Source organism: Nilaparvata lugens, chromosome 3 (genome assembly GCF_014356525.2).
Source record: "Nilaparvata lugens isolate BPH chromosome 3, ASM1435652v1, whole genome shotgun sequence".
In the NCBI taxonomy this organism is placed as follows: domain Eukaryota; kingdom Metazoa; phylum Arthropoda; class Insecta; order Hemiptera; family Delphacidae; genus Nilaparvata; species Nilaparvata lugens.
Genome location: NC_052506.1, coordinates 42,498,556 through 42,516,897, shown reverse-complemented (window position 1 = coordinate 42,516,897; position 18,342 = coordinate 42,498,556). Strand labels below are relative to the sequence as shown.

Genomic DNA, 18,342 nt, shown 5'->3' with positions numbered 1-18,342 from the left:
CCGGCCCTAAGAATATTTTGGAGAGTGAGAAACTCAGAGCTCACCTAGAACGATGCCCGAGGAGCAGGAAGCTCCATGGCTGATTCACTCCTGTCATGGACCAAAGCTTTCAAGTATGCCATTTGACCAAATCGGTGGAGGAGATACATGAGACAAGTTCTGAAATATATTGATGAAGGGTTGGTGTGATGCCAGCCAGGCAAGCTGCCATACTGGTCGGCCATGGTGGTGATAGATGAGGACTTATATAATCAACATAAATATTTTTTATAGAATTATGTAGAAAGAGTGGATAATTATTATTCGGCTGGATCTTCTTCAAGTCGACTTGAAAAACAAAATCAATTGCATCTACAAATATATGCTTGCAACACTAAAATAGCATAGCAGGTAACAACAATTTTTCACGACTTGGTTAGTAGTTCGATTTCAAGCCGAACCAACTTAATTTTTTTTGTAACCTTAAACAACTCTTCTTAGAATACTGTATTTGAGAGTATGCATAAAACAATATAAGTTTTTATTTTGACGAATCACTAATACTAATTGATGAGTGTAGGTTCCTGGTTAGATTCGATTTTCTAATCGCATTGAACAAATCAATTCAAGCGTATAAAAACTTTGGTTAACGCTGGTTATCTCCAAAGTTATTGATGATACCTTGTGTTTGACTCTCTGTTGAAGCTTTGAATCCAGGCCGAACGATTCTCTCCAGAAGTGCTTCCGTCCAAACGGAAATAATCCAAGCCTTTAGCCCAAGAGCTCATGTGGCCCATCAAAAACGACTCCTCGCAGTTGTTTTGCGTCGCCTCATCTATCCTATCCAGAAAGTGCTCTATCAGGTCCAGCGAGTACAACGATTGGCTGAACACCAGTCTGAAAATCAATTCGTTATTGGTTATTTAGTTATAAATTAAGTTTAGTTATGTAACATAATGTTCTTCTTAATTCAATTTTTTTTTCAATTTTTCAATTTATTAAAAACACACAAAACAAAATTACAAAGATTAACGAAACAAATAAAACACAATAAAATGTTACAAATATAAAAAACCATGGGCTTTGTGTTTGGGTGTGTTGGAGAAGAGAAAAAAAAGAGAGGAAGATACCTAGCCAACTATGGTTTCCCATGTAATAGGCAGGCAAAAAAGAAAAGTAATGAGGAAAAAAGGAAGGGAGAAATGGGGGAAGGAAGAAAACAGAGGAATAGGTACTCAAAATAAAGGTAAGCGAGTCCACTGAAAAATGAAAAACTAATGAAAAAAAAATGGTGGAGCAGAAATCTCGAGTCATATATCTAAATGGAAGAAGAAATTACTGTATGTCCAGTTTTTTATATCCAGTTTAATTTTTCCGCTGATCTTATTGTCCATGAGAAAGTGATTTGGAATGAGGTTTATTATTTTAGTACCTATGTAAATTAATTGCCTCCTTATACATTCAATATTAGTGTTATAGGTTACATATTTGTTAGCAGTGGCCCTTAGATTATAATAATTAAGAGTAGAGTTTATTGTGAGAGGAAAATCGGATCTATATTTTATTAAGTACTCAATTACGGTTTTTATGTATAATTGACGTATAGTCATGACCTCAAAATCACTAAAAACCATATCCGTTGGATAGAGCCTGGGTTTGCTTAATATAGTTTTAATTATCAGTTTTTGTGCTACATATAATTCAGCAATATGACAGTTGAAACAGCCTCCCCAAACAACTATGCCATACTGCAAAATTGACTCGACTAGAGCATGATACATCATTTCCAGGTGGTTCTTATTAAGAAATCTGTTAACTTGATGAAATTTAAAAGATAAATATCTAATTTTTCTACATATGTATTTAATATGAACATCCCATTTAAGGTTTCCATCAATTATAATTCCCAAATACTTAGTATTATTGACTTTTTTAATGGTGGGACAATCACAATTACCCAAGTTTAAATTGCACTGAGAATGGAGTCTCAAATCTTGATTCTCGTTAGGCTGCCCTACTCTATTTGCAGAGAAAGTTATGTAATTAGTTTTTTCAATATTTAAACTTAAGGTATTCTTATCTAACCACTTCTTAATTAAAAGCATATTATTTTCAGCTATAGTATGAACTTCATTCCATGAATTACCGTGAAAAATAGCTGCAGTATCATCTGCAAAGGATATCACAGTTGAGTTTAGAAGTCTTAAATTTAAAAAGTCATTTACATAGAGTATGAAAAGGATGGGAGAAAGTACAGTACCTTGAGGAAGACCATAAGAAGTTAAGTTAGTTACACTAGATTGATCATTTATGGTTAGGGACTGGGTTCTATTACTCAGATAGCTTTTGAACAATTTAAGCGAGACTCCTCTGAAACCATAGGACTCCAGTTTATTGAACAAAGTATTATAAGGTATTGTATCAAAAGCTTTGCGTATATCCAGGAAGACCGCAATAGTTTTCTTATTGGAGTTTATTTTATCAGATAAAGTATTGATGAATTTTATTAGAGCGTCAGATGTACTTTTACCATTTTGGAAACCGAATTGGTTCTTGTTGATTATTTTGTTAAGATTCAAGAAAGAAACAACTCTTGACTTTATTAGTTTCTCCATTATTTTAGCAAGGTTGCTGATAAGACTAATCGGTCTATAATTACAGGGATTAGTCGGGTCACCTTGTTTGAATAGAGGTTTTATTTTGGCTGATTTGAGGTGCTCGGGAAAATATCCCTCCTCAAAGCATCTATTAAAAATGAAAGCGAGAGGTTGAGATATAAATTGGCTATTTTCTTCAGCGTAATATTACCTAGACCATCAATACCAGGACTGCAGTTGTTCTTTAGATTTTTAATAGTTGCCTCAACTTCAACTGGGCACGTTGGTCTCATAAAAAACGTGTTATCGATCTGTATTGCAGGAAATCGATCACCAGTATTATCAGGGATATTGATAGTTTGAGCTTGTAATTTACCCACATTTGTGAAATAATTGTTGAGGGAGTGAGCGTCAAGTTCAGTACTCTTTTCCTTGATACTGGCCTCACCTATAACTTCGTTTATGCACTTCCACAACTTCATGATGTTGTTATTACAATTTTCAATTTTCCCTTTATAGTAGACTTCCTTTGCATGATTTATGATCTTATTCAAACCATTACGATAAGCCTTATATTCATTCTTCAAGATATTGTTATTAGGATCTCTTCTGAGTCTAGAATGCATTTTGTCCCGCGTGATTATTGATCTTATGATGCCTTCAGATATCCAGGGCTTCAGGGGACGAAGTCTGTTTGGTATCACTTTTACCTTCTTGCATTGATTGATGAGACTGGTCAAACGATCGACAAATTTATCCATAATAGTGTCAATGCTTCCATTCACGGTATAGATTTCTCCCCAATCTTCATTCCTTATGCGTTCCAATAGTGCATGATAGTTGGTTCTAGTTAATGTGTTTATCAATACGTTTCTATTATCCTTATTGATAGGAACCTTCACCAAGTTCAGTACAACCGCGTAGTGGTCAGTTATGGTTGTCCTAAATATAACTCCTTTAATGGACATAGAATGGTTGCCTGAATTTTTATAAAAAATGTGGTCAATGCAAGAATTTGTTGTGGTTGTTACTCTGGTATCACCAGTTATGTAAGACTTATAGCCATTACTATTGAAAATATGCAGATAATCTTGAACAGGAACACTAGTTGAATGTGTATTTATATTCATGTCTCCCGCCACACATACATTTATTCCATTAGGAATTTTACTGATTTCATTACTCAGACTAAGAAAATTATCAATATTTTGATTACTTGGTGATCTATAAACCCCAATCACCTTCACAATAAAATCATCAATTCTTAAGTCAGCACTAACTACATTGGCATCAGTGATATCGAGTGAAACTTCATTGAATCTTATGCAATCTTTTATGTACATGCATAATCCATCACATTTATTCTGTTTAGTGTACTTATTTATTGCCGTATATCCAGGAATGTTGAAAATGAACGGCATATCTGCAGTCAACCAGGTCTCAGTTAATATTATAATGTGAATATCAGTTTTCAATTCATTGAGGCAGCAAATAAACTGATCGAAATTAGCATTCAAACTACGTATATTCATAGACATAATATTGAAACCCTCAGCATCTTTATTTCTGTCCTCGTGAAAGTGATAGTTCAAATAATCGTCGATTACATCTGTTTCATTTTCTGTTTCTAAAATATTAAGAACTTCTTCAGTGTCACTCATAACTTATATCATCAGGTCCACTTCTCTTTTCCTTGTTCCATTTAACAAGCCCCTCACTATCTATGAATTTAAGTTTCTTAATTAGTTTGTCCACAGCATCATCTACCAGACTGGTTGTTAAATACCTGAAAGTTTCAGTGTGTCTAGACAAGGCAACAATCGCATGGGGCATGCTGTTATAGATTTCATTCTCCTTGTACTTAATTCTGATTAGAATAACATTTTTATGAGTTAGCCCTTGTGCTTCGTGGATTGTGTGAAGTGCAACATCCTCTCTCCACTTTATAGTATCACCCACCATAAGTTTTTCCTCTTGGGTGAATGTTAATATCAAAGTGTCGGGTTGTATCAGATGGTATTCCCCATTTCTGTAAGTAGGCAGAATTGAGATAGCTCTTTCATTAAGCGTCGTAATATTCTCATAGACAGTGGAAAGGACAAAACAAACATCGATAGGACATCTACGAGTTACCGTTTGTTTTGTAAAAGGTTCGCAGAATTCTGAAATTTTATGCCATCTTGTGGCATAATTACTTCTCTCAATGTAGGGTATTTGGTTTGCATCACCAACTACAATTATTTCTGAGGCCTTACTCAAGTAAGCAATAAAACCGATGTAACCCGCATGCATAAGTAGAGCTTCATCAATAAAAACTCTATTGTATGTTTTATTCTGATTATGATTTATTATATATGAGCCAACTGTCCTGTAATCAAGCTTAAGACGATTACAATGTTTTCGACCATACCTTTCAATGACAGTTTCACGGATTGCTTTAATACCTGCCCGTGTTTGAGTGAGTACTAGATCCTTGCCAGGCTCATGATGCGAGACTATAAAGTAAGATTTACCACAGCCGGGAACACCGTCATACCATTTTATTTTAGGAAGTTTACACTCATGAAGTGTTATTCTATTTATAGTTTTTATTAATTCCCTATTCAGCATAAGTGTAGTATTACGTGTGACTAAAACATATCGTTCTTTAGTAGAGAATTTTAAAGTATCCTCTTGAAATTCTACGTAACTTCCACCCTGCTCCAAGCAATATCCCATTCGGTATTTAGAGTTTGTTTTGAATAGGAATCTTTTCAAATTATTATCATAGATGTTCATATTATTATTCAGGACGCTTATTAGTTCATCATCTGATATTGACATGTTTCTATGCATGACCCTAAGAAGAATATTTTTATATATTTTAGCATTTTCGTTATCAGTGTTTTGAAGTAGGGTCCGTAATTCAATCATAGAGTTTATGAATGCTTCACGTTTATTATTACCTTCAAAGAATCCCACAGGGTACTCAACTCCCGGACTATCAGATAGCTTAGGTATATTAAGAAAATTAATTTCACAATAACCTCGATAATAAAAAATAAACTTCAAATCTCTAGCTCCTATGACAGTACTCAAGAGTTCAGTGGCAGGAATATCAAAATAAGTTTCACCCAGATTGTTAAAAGAATCAATTCCTATAATCAAAGGGTAATTGAATTTACTCCAATCATTTATTCTATTCAAAAGATCAATAAGTACCCCATTTTCACCATCATTTAATATGAAAATAGGAATGTTCTTATCAGAAAACAAAACTCTTATACAATTAGAATCCAGTAACACATTCAGGTGATTCCATTCATCAAGAGAGAAATACTTTTTATTTCTAAGCAGAGAGAGACCTTTGGATGTTTTAATAATATTTCTTATTTTTGTAAAAGATATCATAACATCAACCCTCTCACCAAAATTATAAACCAGACTTATCTTACTTTTATCAGTATTACGCAGAAACTATCAATTTTGTTAAGTATGGAATTTAAAGTAATCATTTTGTGTTGGGTTGATTGCTTGATTTTACTATCACTATTATTTTTATTAATCCTCAGTATATTAAATATTTTTCTTTCAGATTCCATAATCAGTTCTATCAATTATTTGTTGTAGCGCTTTTTGATAGGAAGGGCACTCTCTGTCACCTACTTTGTGATCGAAAGCTTTTTTATCATTGCGGCAATTCAAACATGAGGGTTTTTTGTCTCTATTAGGGCACTCTTTAACATCATGTCCTGTAATGGAACAGTGAGCACAGGTGTTTTGTGCTTGAGTGCAATGCTTACTGATATGTCCAATTTTTTGGCACTTGAAGCAACGAGAGACGGCAACATAGTCTCCAACTCGGCACACCCTCCAATCAATACCAATCCGCGATTTGTTAATGAATTCTTTTCTTAATTCACCAGTGCACTCCACTACCCAGTGCACGGTGTTTTTGTTTTTCGGTCCTATTTTAAAAATCGGCCTGAAGTTTTTCAAGAAATTTTCCCTACTCAATGACGATGACTCGAGATTTCTCTCAAATACATCGTTTGCCAATTCAGCAGCAGTTATATCTGCAGCGACGTGATACAGAATTATTCTTGGCAATTTGGATTGTGGCTCGCTTACCTTTATTGTGGATGTTGCAGGACCTTATCACCCAAAACATTTTCCTTATTGGCCCTTGGGTGAAGCACTAACAGCACACCCCCCCCACGGACATCAACGGCTTTTTTAATGTTCAAATTTTGTTCACGGGTGATGTTCTTCTTTATTGTTTCTCGAATTTTTCCGCTTTGTTCCTTTTCCGTTCCATTTATTTTTGCTGGCTTCAGGATGATCACATTCTCCTTGGGTGACAGCTTCTTGGTCCGGGGCGGAGACTCCCTGGCTGCAGCAGTGGAGGCGGCACTCGATAATGTAGAAGGTGCGGTCCTCTTCTTTGGCAGTTGCACGGCCTCAGCAAATGAGATCGGCTTGTTGTGGCTTTTTGCAACTTCACTTGCTAGTTTATTCACACTCTGCTCCAGAGTGTGAATTTTTCCAAACATTTCCGCGTTGTTTTCTTGAATATTTTGCTTAACGTCTATTCTTTCGATACTGATGTTAAGTTCATTGCACACATTTAAAAACGAATCATAGTCCTCTCTGGATACTTTTTTTTCACGATAATTTCACTCCCCCATTTTAGAAATTTCTCTTGTATATTTTTAAGAGAACGTACCTCGAAACGTATTCCGCTATCGTTTTTACTTTTCGGTGGCAATTCGGGAGGCATATTCATTTCATCCTTTTCCTCCTCTTCCTCGTATTCGAGCTGCGCGGATGGTGGTAGTTTTATTGGCGAATGGATCATCTTAAGGCTGATAGATCCAAAACACCATAATTTATTGATAGTTTGATAATTGTTTTTTAAAGAAACAGAACCTAATTTTTAAAAAGAGCAACGTTCAAACGAAAAATTTGGTGACACACTTTTCACTCAGAAAAAAACGTTGAGTAGTTTTCACTATGAAAAACTGCTGAGTAGACTGCTGGTTGTTGTTGTTGACACCACTTGTTCCACTTTCACTACTAGTACTACTCTACACTAATTATTCGCTACGATCTGCACTCTACGGAGGTCTTATTACGACTGAAATTCCTAATCAATATTCCTAAAAAATATATAATTCCTTATATATTTCAAATATTCCTGAACAGGAATGGGTTTCCTGCACTTGGAAATAGTCGAATGCAGTGAACAAATAGCTAATTGCTAAACAGGTAAAGAAAACGTAAGTTAACGGAACAGGAAAAGGAAAGGTAAAAAGTGAAGTGAACTCGTATGGCTTTTGTTGGTGGGGAGTCCCTTGAGGGAAAAGGGAAGGTAACCAAATGAGATGAAATTTTTGTTTACCAAATATAATTAAAACTTCCATTAAATCCTCGATATCATCTAGTCAGAATAAAACAGAAAGCAGTCAAGTTTTGTAAGTTAGCTGTTTATGATTCACTAAACGTGAGAATAGTAATCAAACGTTCATAAAACGTAATGATGTCGTATACACAAAGCCTGGAGCAAAGCTACAACATATTGTTCAAGATGGACTTAAATTTGTTGAAGATTTCTCCAGGGATGATATTGTTATTGTAATGGCCGGAACCAATTGTCTCATAACGAAAGATTGCACGATACCACTGTTAGGAATGAATCATATTGAAATCAACAAGGGTTGGAATGAATTGAAAATTAAAACTAATGTTTGCACTCCATCAGATAAGCTATGTGTTGTTAGTATTAAGGAATTGCAGTTGTATAATATTGTAACTGATATTGATAGGAATGGTTTTATTGAGATTGAATGTTTTTCTGATTGTGACAAAACGTTGAGTATCGAAACAGTTTCTGTAGAAGAATGTGAATTGTACATGGGTGAGATGATCGATAATCCCCTCTCCATTGACGAAATCACTTCTTTATTGAGAACTGAGCATATGAACTCAGAAGAGAAAGAATGCATTATTAGTACTCTTATGAAATATCCCGAAATAATAAAATTCGAAGGTGATATATTAACTGCTACTAACTTGCTCAAGCATAAAATAGTGACTACAGACGAAGAACCTGTTTATTCAAAAAACTACCGCTATCCTATCTCATTTAGGCAGGATATTAGTAATGAAATAAACAAGGTACTCGAACAAAAGATAATAAGACCGTCTAATTCTCCGTACAACTCTCCCTTATGGGTTGTGCCGAAGAAACCTGATGCTTCAAGAAAACGCAAAGTTCGTCTTGTAGTAGATTATCGGAAATTGAACAACAAAACTAAAGATGATAGATTTCCTCTCCCGAATATTGAAGACTTGTTCTCAAAAATCGGTCGAGCAACGTACTTTTCGGCTATTGACCTTGTTTCAGGATTCCATCAAATTGAAATGGAACCCGAATCAATACCAAAAACAGCTTTTAGTACTGAAAATGGTCATTAGGAGTTTCTCAGAATGCCATTTGGGTTGAAAAATGGTCCACCTCAATTTCAAAGGACAATGAACTTGATATTTTGTGATTTACCAAATGTTCTTGTATATCTTGATGATATTATTATTTTTAGTGATAGCTTACAAGAGCACATGAAAAACCTGAACGTTGTATTCAAACGATTGAAAACTCATCAACTAAAAATACAATTGGACAAGACCGAATTCTTTAAAAAAGAACTTCTATTTCTAGGTCACATAGTTTCGGAAAAAGGCATTCAGCCTAATCCTGAAAAAGTAAAAGCAATAAAAGATTTTCCCGTTCCACAAACTACTAAACAAATAGAACAATTTTTAGGTTTGGCAGGATACTACAGAAAAATGATAAAAGGATTCGCTAAAATAGCTCAACCTTTAACTAACGCATTGAGAAAAACATCCACTATAAACCCAAAAGATCCTGAATTCACTGAAGCTGTCAATTTTCTGAAAGAAGCAATTATTAATGCACCAATATTGCAGTTACCTAAATTGAATGATCCATATATTTTGACAACAGACGCATCCAATGTAAGCTTAGCAGCGGTCCTTAGTCAAATGACTGACAATAAAGATCTCCCAATTTCATTCGCTTCTAGATCACTCAATCCCGCTGAACAAAATCTTTCTATTGAAAAAGAAATGTTGGCAATAACTTGGGCAGTGAAACATTTCAGACCATATTTGTATGGAAGAAAATTCACCCTGAGAACAGATCACAAGCCACTCCAATGGCTTCATTCTCTAAAAGAACCAAATGCTAAATTAATGAGATGGAAATTGTTAATGGAAGAGTATGATTACACCGTAGAATTCATAAAAGATCGCTCAAATTGTGTTGATGATTGTCTCTCACGGCCTTTCAATGTAAATATGATGGAAAGTAGTGATGAATTTACAGGTTTTGACGATTCAGAATTGTTCCCAGGCTTTCCCGCGGAAAATAATGCGAACAATGCCAACGACAATGCCAATAACAATGATGAGTACGATGACATTGATATCAATGATCTGCTAAGATTCCATAACAATGAAGCTCCTCCGTCGGTAAATGGATGTATATTGAATGATTTTGATGAACACATAGGTAACAATTCGATCGTTAATGCAAATATTGATAATATTAATGAAAATGGTGTGGAAACTGGCAACGAAAACCTTGAAAATAATACTAATAATGATAATGACAATGACTCACTAATGACACAACATTCTCAAGAAAGTTCAGATGATAGAATAGGTATAATGGACGAAAATAGTATCATAAACACTGAAGCAAACCAAATAGTTATTTCACGAGGTAAAGGAAAACCCCAATTCAGAAAGATCTTTAATAAAAACAGAATAATTTTCAAATACAGAGACGCACGTGACATTGGAAACAATGTAGAAGAAATACGAGAGTATTTGAAACCTGATACTGTGTACGGTATAGTATTTTCAAATAAAAGTCCATTGTTTGAAGCTCTAAAAACAGAAATTCTAAGTTCAATGACTAATGAAATTGTCAAAATAGTTCCCAACATAAAATTCCGAATCTACAAAAGAATAAACGCCGACATAACTGATGTAGATGAGCAAACAATGATAATAGCTCGATGTCATGAAGACAAAAACTTCCACAGAGGAATTAACGAGAATTATAAACCAATACGTAAAAACTACTATTGGCCCGCAATGCACAAAGACGTAACCGAATTTGTAAATAAATGTGAAATCTGTTTGAAAACCAAGTATGAAAGAAACCCAATTAAAACTAAATTCAAAGTAACTCCCACACCTACTAAACCTTTCGAAAAACTTCAGATTGACACTTTCACGTATAATAATATTAAAATCTTCACAATTGTCGATTCGTTTTCTAAAAGACTTTCCGCCTACACATTGAAATCAGCTAACAGTATCGAAATAATAAGTCGAGCGTATCCAGTATCGTCCAGTATCAGTCGAGCGCTCGATGAGAAAGGTAGCCGTCGTTATCTAATCGAACCGGTGCAACTGTGCTCATCTTTCTCGTAAATAAATTTCCTTCAACCTATAAAGTCAACTGAAATCATGTCGCATTGCTTTAAATGTGAAAAAAAGTTTACTAGTGATTGTGACGAAATTCGATGTAGTGAATGTGGTAAAACCTTCCACCCCACGTGTACAAGAATTGAACTCAAAAACTTCAAAAAAATGAGTGCCCAGAACAAAGCAGTGTGGAAGTGCGATGACTGTAAGTGCTCTGTAAACAAAAACACAGGTCAGTGTGACTCTTCAAATTTTCAATTATCTGAATTAATAACTATGTTAAGACAGGAGGTAGAGTCATTGAGGAAGGATCTAACGTCCAAATTAGATACGTTAACCACAATAACCGATGGAATAAAAGCTCGTCTTGATGATCTAGCTTCAGAACAAAACAAATTGAAACTAAAGTGTGATGATTTGGAGAAGAAAAACACGGAAACTGCAAATCATGTACGCTCATTACAACAAGAAATAATTTCATTACATCAGAGAAGCAGAATCGACAATTTGGAGATAGTTGGAATCCCGGAAACCACACGAGAAAATCTCATAAACGTACTCGAACGCCTAAGTAAGCCTCTCAAACTAAATTTCAAAGAAGAGGACGTTTCGGTGGTGCATCGCGTTCCAACAAAAAAAGGAGACACTTCAATTATTGTCAAATTCACATCACGTAGGAAAAAGGCTGCATGGCTCGCGGCGGCAAAACAGAAGAAGGGAATTAAGCTGAAGGAAATCTGCAATTCGCCGACCGACAATCAGATTTATATCAACGAGCATCTTCCACCATTCTTCAAGCGTTTGTTCGGGAAGGCCAAGGAATTGAGAAATAAAAAGAGACTCATGTTTGTCTGGATCAGAGACTGTAAAATATTTGTAAAAGAGAGCGAAAAGTCGCGAACAAAAAGAATTACTTGTGATGAAGATCTAGACATATTCAACGGTGATTGATTTTTTCCGTAATGACAAAAAAGCACAGTGCATAGGTTCATTGTCATTTGTTTTTTGATCTTATCTTTGTGGTAATCAATACATTCTTTCAAATTTTTTTTTTATTTTGGATTAATAAGTCTATTTTATTTTTCTCACCATTTTATTCACGTCTTCGTATAATACATCTTCTATATTATCTATTTTTTTCCATATAACTTTCTTTCTTTATTCCCCTCACTATTCATTCTGCTTCATTTTTTTTCTCTTATATTATACAATTTCATATTACGATTTTAGTTAATTCGAGTTAAATGACTAATAACAATAATTATAGCTTCGATGATTTGATAGATCTGGAATGTTACAGTACGTTTGAGAATGATGACATAGTTAATTTTTACCCCGATCAGTTTGATGATGGTTCCAATGGTTCCAATGATTTTATTAATGTTATTCATATGAATATTAGAAGCATAGGAAAGAATTTTGATGAGTTTTGTTATACTTTACAAAATTGTAAACTAAACTATGATATTATAGTTTTATCAGAAACATGGATAAATGAGAATAAGAGCTTCGATTATAGTTTAGATGGTTTCACTGCACTAAGTAAACCAGGTCATCTGAATAACTGTAATGGTATATGTGTTTTTATAAAAAATGGTATATTATTCGATGAAATCACTCATGTAAATAGGGGAGCAGATACTCTTTCAATAAGATTACAAATGAATGGTTCAATTATAAATTTAATAGCAGTGTATAGATCTCCAGCCGCTGGCATTGATGTTGATACGCAACTGAGAGACATTGATAAGACACAAGAAATTATTTTGCTGAGTGACTTGAATATCGATCTATTACAAAATAGTAAAACTTCAAATGAATATATCAGTTTAATGCAAATAAACGGTCTCAAGTCGTTCATAAACAAGCCAACACGAGTAAATGATAATTCTGAAACCTGTATTGATCACATTTTTTACAAAGGTCCGAAAATTGGGGAAGAAAACATTCTAGGAATAATTCATAAAACTTCTATAACCGATCATTTTTTATAACTCTCCCCATATTAATATAAACAAACAGGCACCTAATAAACCAAACAACTTAAATCATTACAAAGAAAAAAAAATTATTTCAAACTCATTGATTTGTTGGAGGAAACATGGGTTGATGAACTTTCTAATATGGACGCCTCTACTGACTTGGATGATATAGTTAACCGATTCGTAAAAAAGTTGTTATCTTATATAAAACTATCAACTCATCAAATAAAGTTGAAAAGTAAATCTAGACCTCTAAAGGAATGGATAAGTTCAAGCTTGGTGAATTCAATAAGAATAAGCGACAAAATGCATAATACTTAGTTTTGTTTAAAAAGAATAGCAACTTTTAAAGCTCAGCCCCTAACATTAATTTTTAATAGATATATGGAAACTGGACATTTCCCAAGTCACTTTAAAATTGCAAACATAATCCCATTGCATAAATCTGGGGACAAGAAGAATCCAGGCAATTATCGTCCAATAAGTCTCATAAGTAATTTATCCACAGTTTTTGAAAAAATAATAAAAGAACCAGGTTGTCTCATATTAAAAAGTTCAATTTAATAAACCAGTATCAATATGCCTTCCAAGAAAATAAGAGTACTGAGGATGCCATGACTGAACTTGTAAAAGAAATAACATCTAATTTCAACACAAATAAAAAATTTGGCTGTGTTTCTGGACTTAGCCAAAGCATTTGATACTGTCCCACACATCAACCTGCTTGAAAAACTTGAAAAATATGGATTTCGTGGTCCGGTCTTGAAGCTCATTGCTGGTTATTTGGGGAACAGAATACAAATTATATCTCTGAATGGAAAAGAGAGCAAAGTAACTTTAACAGAATTCGGCTTACCCCAGGGTACAGTTCTTTCTCCGACTTTATTTTTAGTTTATATAAATGATCTATTAAGTCTTCCTATCAAGGGATGTAGAGTTTTGTCGTATGCTGATGATACTGCATTGGTTTTTACGGGGACTTCATGGGACAACGTGATATCCTTAACCAACATCGGACTCTATGGTGTGAGAGTGTGGCTTGTTAGAAATGCGTTGACACTAAATTACTCGAAGAGCGTTTATATGACTTTTTCACCAAACTCAAGTACTCAACTCGATGATATCACACTTCAATTAAATGCAGTAAGAGTACACAATGTAAATTGCTTGTATGGCATGAACGGTAGCAATCGTAATCAACTGCCTTGCCCTTGTCCCGTTTTAGAAAACGTGACCAAAACAAAGTATTTAGGTGTCACTCTGGACCCTCATTTAAGATGGAATGAGCATATAAATAGTATGTGTAGCAAAATTAAATTTATGATCCACAAATTTTATAATTTGAGCTTACTCAAAGACAAAGGTGTAAGTAAAATGGTATATCTAGCATATGCTCAGTCAGTCTTCCAGTATGGAATTAGGGTGTGGGGTGGCGCTTTCAATACACATTTTAAAAAATTGAATGTTATTCAAAAGGGTATTCTCAAGGCAGCCTTGGGAGTGCCCAGACGATACCCTAGTCACCAACTTTTTCTGGAATTTGGAGTTATGACAGTCAGACAGCTATATATTAGATATCTAATTAAATATATCAGCAATCATATAGATATCTTTACACTGCATCAAACTAATTATATTTTCAGATCTGCAAACAGATATATTGTTCCTCGAACTGACTTAACTATATGCAGAAGACAATTCAACTACATAGTAAATAAACTAATAAATATTATTCCAGAACATTTTATAAAAATAAAACCCTCTAAAGCACTTAAAACAAAAATTGAGAACTGGATCAAGACAGAAAATGTTGTAGTCAAACTATTTCAACTCTACGCATTCATCAATTCTTTATTAACATGTTTTATTCAAATTATTTCCCCCTTAACAATCTGAAAGTTGCTTATCAAACTAAATTCAATTCATATAATGTTATCCTGCACTGATTCAAATTAATTATTTCCCCCATTACTATTGAAAGTCGTCTCTCAAACTGAACCCAATTTATATTATGTTATCCTGCACTAATTTCAAACTCTTGATAATTATATCAAAATGAATATTTGTTTAACGAATTATGTTTTGTTTACGTTTATGTTTATAGGTACTATGAACTAATCAACTATCATGTTTTTTCATTTTCTTTTTTGAAAGTGTATGCTAATTTTTTGTTTGCTAATTTTTTTTTGTTTCTACAGTTACTTTTTTCTAGTTTTCTCAAATTGGAGTGCTTACTGAATGCTCGTTGCTAGCGCACAAACTTTGTTTTGCTTGCAACGCCAATATTATATATTTTATTATTATTTAGTTTCAATAAAAGCTTTTGTATTTTTGTTAGTAAGTTTCTTATGTATGAAACTGAATTTTGTGAATTATTTATATGAATTTGGCAATAAATTTGATTTGATTTGAAATAATAAAAAATCTAAACAACTATCTTTCAGTTTTCCCAATTCCAAAATGCATTCAAACCGATAACGGATTAGAATTCAACAATGCACTATACAAACAATTCACTGAAATAAATGGTATTGAAACTTACTTCACCACACCTTATCATCCCCAATCTCAAAGAATAATAGAAAGAACACACTCCACAATTATTGAAATTCTACAAGGACTCGAAATTAAATTCCCAAAATATAGTGTTGAACAAAAACTTCGATTAGCTTTGCGAACCTATAACAATTCGATAAAAGATCAATTCAACTTAAGCCCAAATGAACTAACTTTCGGAATTCAGAATTATTTACCAAAAAATCAAGATCAGGATAATCCCGCAGTAATCACTGAAGAACTTGCTAATCAATACTTCAAAGAAATACAAGCGTTGAATGATGCCGTTTACAAGAAAATAATCGAGGAAAAAGAAAAACGAACATAAAAATGTAACAAAAATAGAGAGGAACCACCTGAAATACCAGATAGGATATTCATCAAAAACCCGAAATTTCACAAAAATGTTCCAAGGTATAGCTACTAAGGAAGGTGATAGGTTTAAATTGAAAAGAAATGTAATCAAAATCCACCCTAACAGAATGAAAAGGCCTCGTAAAAAAGTAAAAGATAATCTAATTGTTGCAGATGAAGGTAATGACCATCCTTCTGTTGTTCCTGATCCCAGCAACGTTGACGTACAGACTGACAGACATGACAAAGACAGCAGGAATAATTCCGATCAAAATAGGACAATCTATGCTCATTAACGACACATACAAAGTTATCCATTTTACTAACGTGACTGACCTTAAAATATAATCTTTCAAATTACAGACTCATATTAATAATCTGCAAGTTGCTTACATATTCTCTGACATTATTGAATCCTTGAAGAAAATTTCACTCAACCAATATTTAAAATTAGAAATGATTTCTGAAAATAAGAATAAAAAGGTAAAACGTGGACTAATGAACGGATTAGGAAACGCCATATCATGGTTGACAGGACTTATGACTGCTGACGACAAAGAACACCTCGACAAAGTTATTGATAAAATAGAAAATAATGAATTACATCTTGTTAAAAATGAAAAACATAATTTTGAAATGAACCATGATTGAATTAAGAAATTTAATTTCGATGTTGAGCATATTAATTCAAATAATAAAGCATTAGAAAATATCACTAACGAAACTGCCAATATTTTCGAAAATATGCAAGCTGTTGACTTAATTACTTTGACTATACAATTGTTGGATGATGTAATAAATGATGTTGTTAACTCGTTGATGTATTGCAAAGAAGGGAAACTTCATCCATCAATTTTGAGCTTTGATGATTTTCGTAGGTTAATTAATTATAAGAATTATTCATTAGCTAGTAGAGATTCCAGTATTTTATGGGAAATTAGTAATAGCACTTGTATTTTATCGAAATCTGTTATAACTTACATTATCAGTTTACCGAAATTAAACGATTTATTTAAAAAATATGACCTTCTGTATTATCCTGTTAAAATTAAAAGAAAAATCGATATCTCTGTCTCAAAACAAAAAGCTATGGAAACTGACCAATTGTCAAATATTCTCTTCTATTTCTTTTTGTACTTCAGGAGAAATTATACATGATAACTGTATTTTGTCTGTAGTAAATAATAAGGATTTGGATAGTTGTGTAAGAATAGAAATAATTAATGATAGACCATTTATGAATTATTTCGAAAATTGTAATTGTATTTTAGGATATAAGTTTGATCAAATTAATATCAATAATGACACTATAAATACTCCTTCATCTTTCCTTATCAATCTGGATATCAATGATAAAATGACAGATGTAAAATTACCGTTTACTTCAGTTACCACATATGCACAGATATTAAGTCATGTACCAAATAAAATTCATACTAAACTTATCGATTTGAAAGATGTTAGTGAACTTGATGATATTGAACCTAGAGATTTTGATTTTATAAATTTTTAAGATTCTTTCGTCCTTAAGACACGCCCCATTGTAATTTTTGTTTCAAGTACATTTATACTTCTTGTAATTTTGATAATCGTTTATTACAAATTTAAGAAGCCAACCAGTGTACTAAATTACCGAATTGATACACAAGTACCAATATCATCAACCCCTACCATAAGCTATATTGTACCACCTATAAATTAGATCTAAGTTAGTAAGCTTTAATTTGTAACTTCATTTTAATTTTTGTAATTTTTGAGTGTCCCAAATTTATTTTTCGTGACGAAAAAAACTTAAGGAGGGAGGAATTATGTAAACCTAAACAATTGATGTGCTGACTACTATTTTTGTCAGTACCGCTTAGTGTCGCTCTCAGCGCGCTCATTTAGTTAGTTTACTCCAGCCACTTGATGTGTTAACATGTATTTTTTGCAAATAAAATTTCTTTTTAAAAACTGAGTTTTAATGAACGTGAACGTGTTATATATATAGCACATAACAGAAGACACTTTAAAGTTTGTAATATAAATTGAAACAGGAGACACAAGATATAGATTGAAAACACTGAAAAACTTACATTGGAAATGGGGGAAATTTTCGGAGACTGAGTCTCCTTCCTCAACCGAGCAGACTGCAGGGATTCAAAACTATATATATATATATATATATATATATATATATATATATATATATATATATATATATATCAACTTCCTGTTTGATTGACAAAGGGAGCCCAGCCCCCGAAAATTTTTGTTTAAATGTAAGTTTTTAGGTGTTTTTAATCTATCCGTGTCGTGTGTATCCTGTTTATATTTATATTATAAAACTTCAAAGTGTTTTCTGTTATGTGCTATATATATATATATATTTATATATA

At 33.2% G+C, this 18,342-nt stretch overlaps 1 protein-coding gene across 1 annotated transcript in view; it reads right to left on the bottom strand.

Annotated features, from left to right (window-relative positions):
• LOC111058379 (transcriptional regulator ATRX homolog) overlaps positions 1–18,342 on the bottom strand; it is a 133,146-nt gene that overhangs the window by 30,197 nt on the left and 84,607 nt on the right. Inside the window, exon 22 of the mRNA XM_039423809.1 lies at positions 661–876. Coding sequence (XP_039279743.1) covers positions 661–876 — 216 coding nt within the window. The remainder of the gene's footprint in view (positions 1–660; positions 877–18,342) is intronic.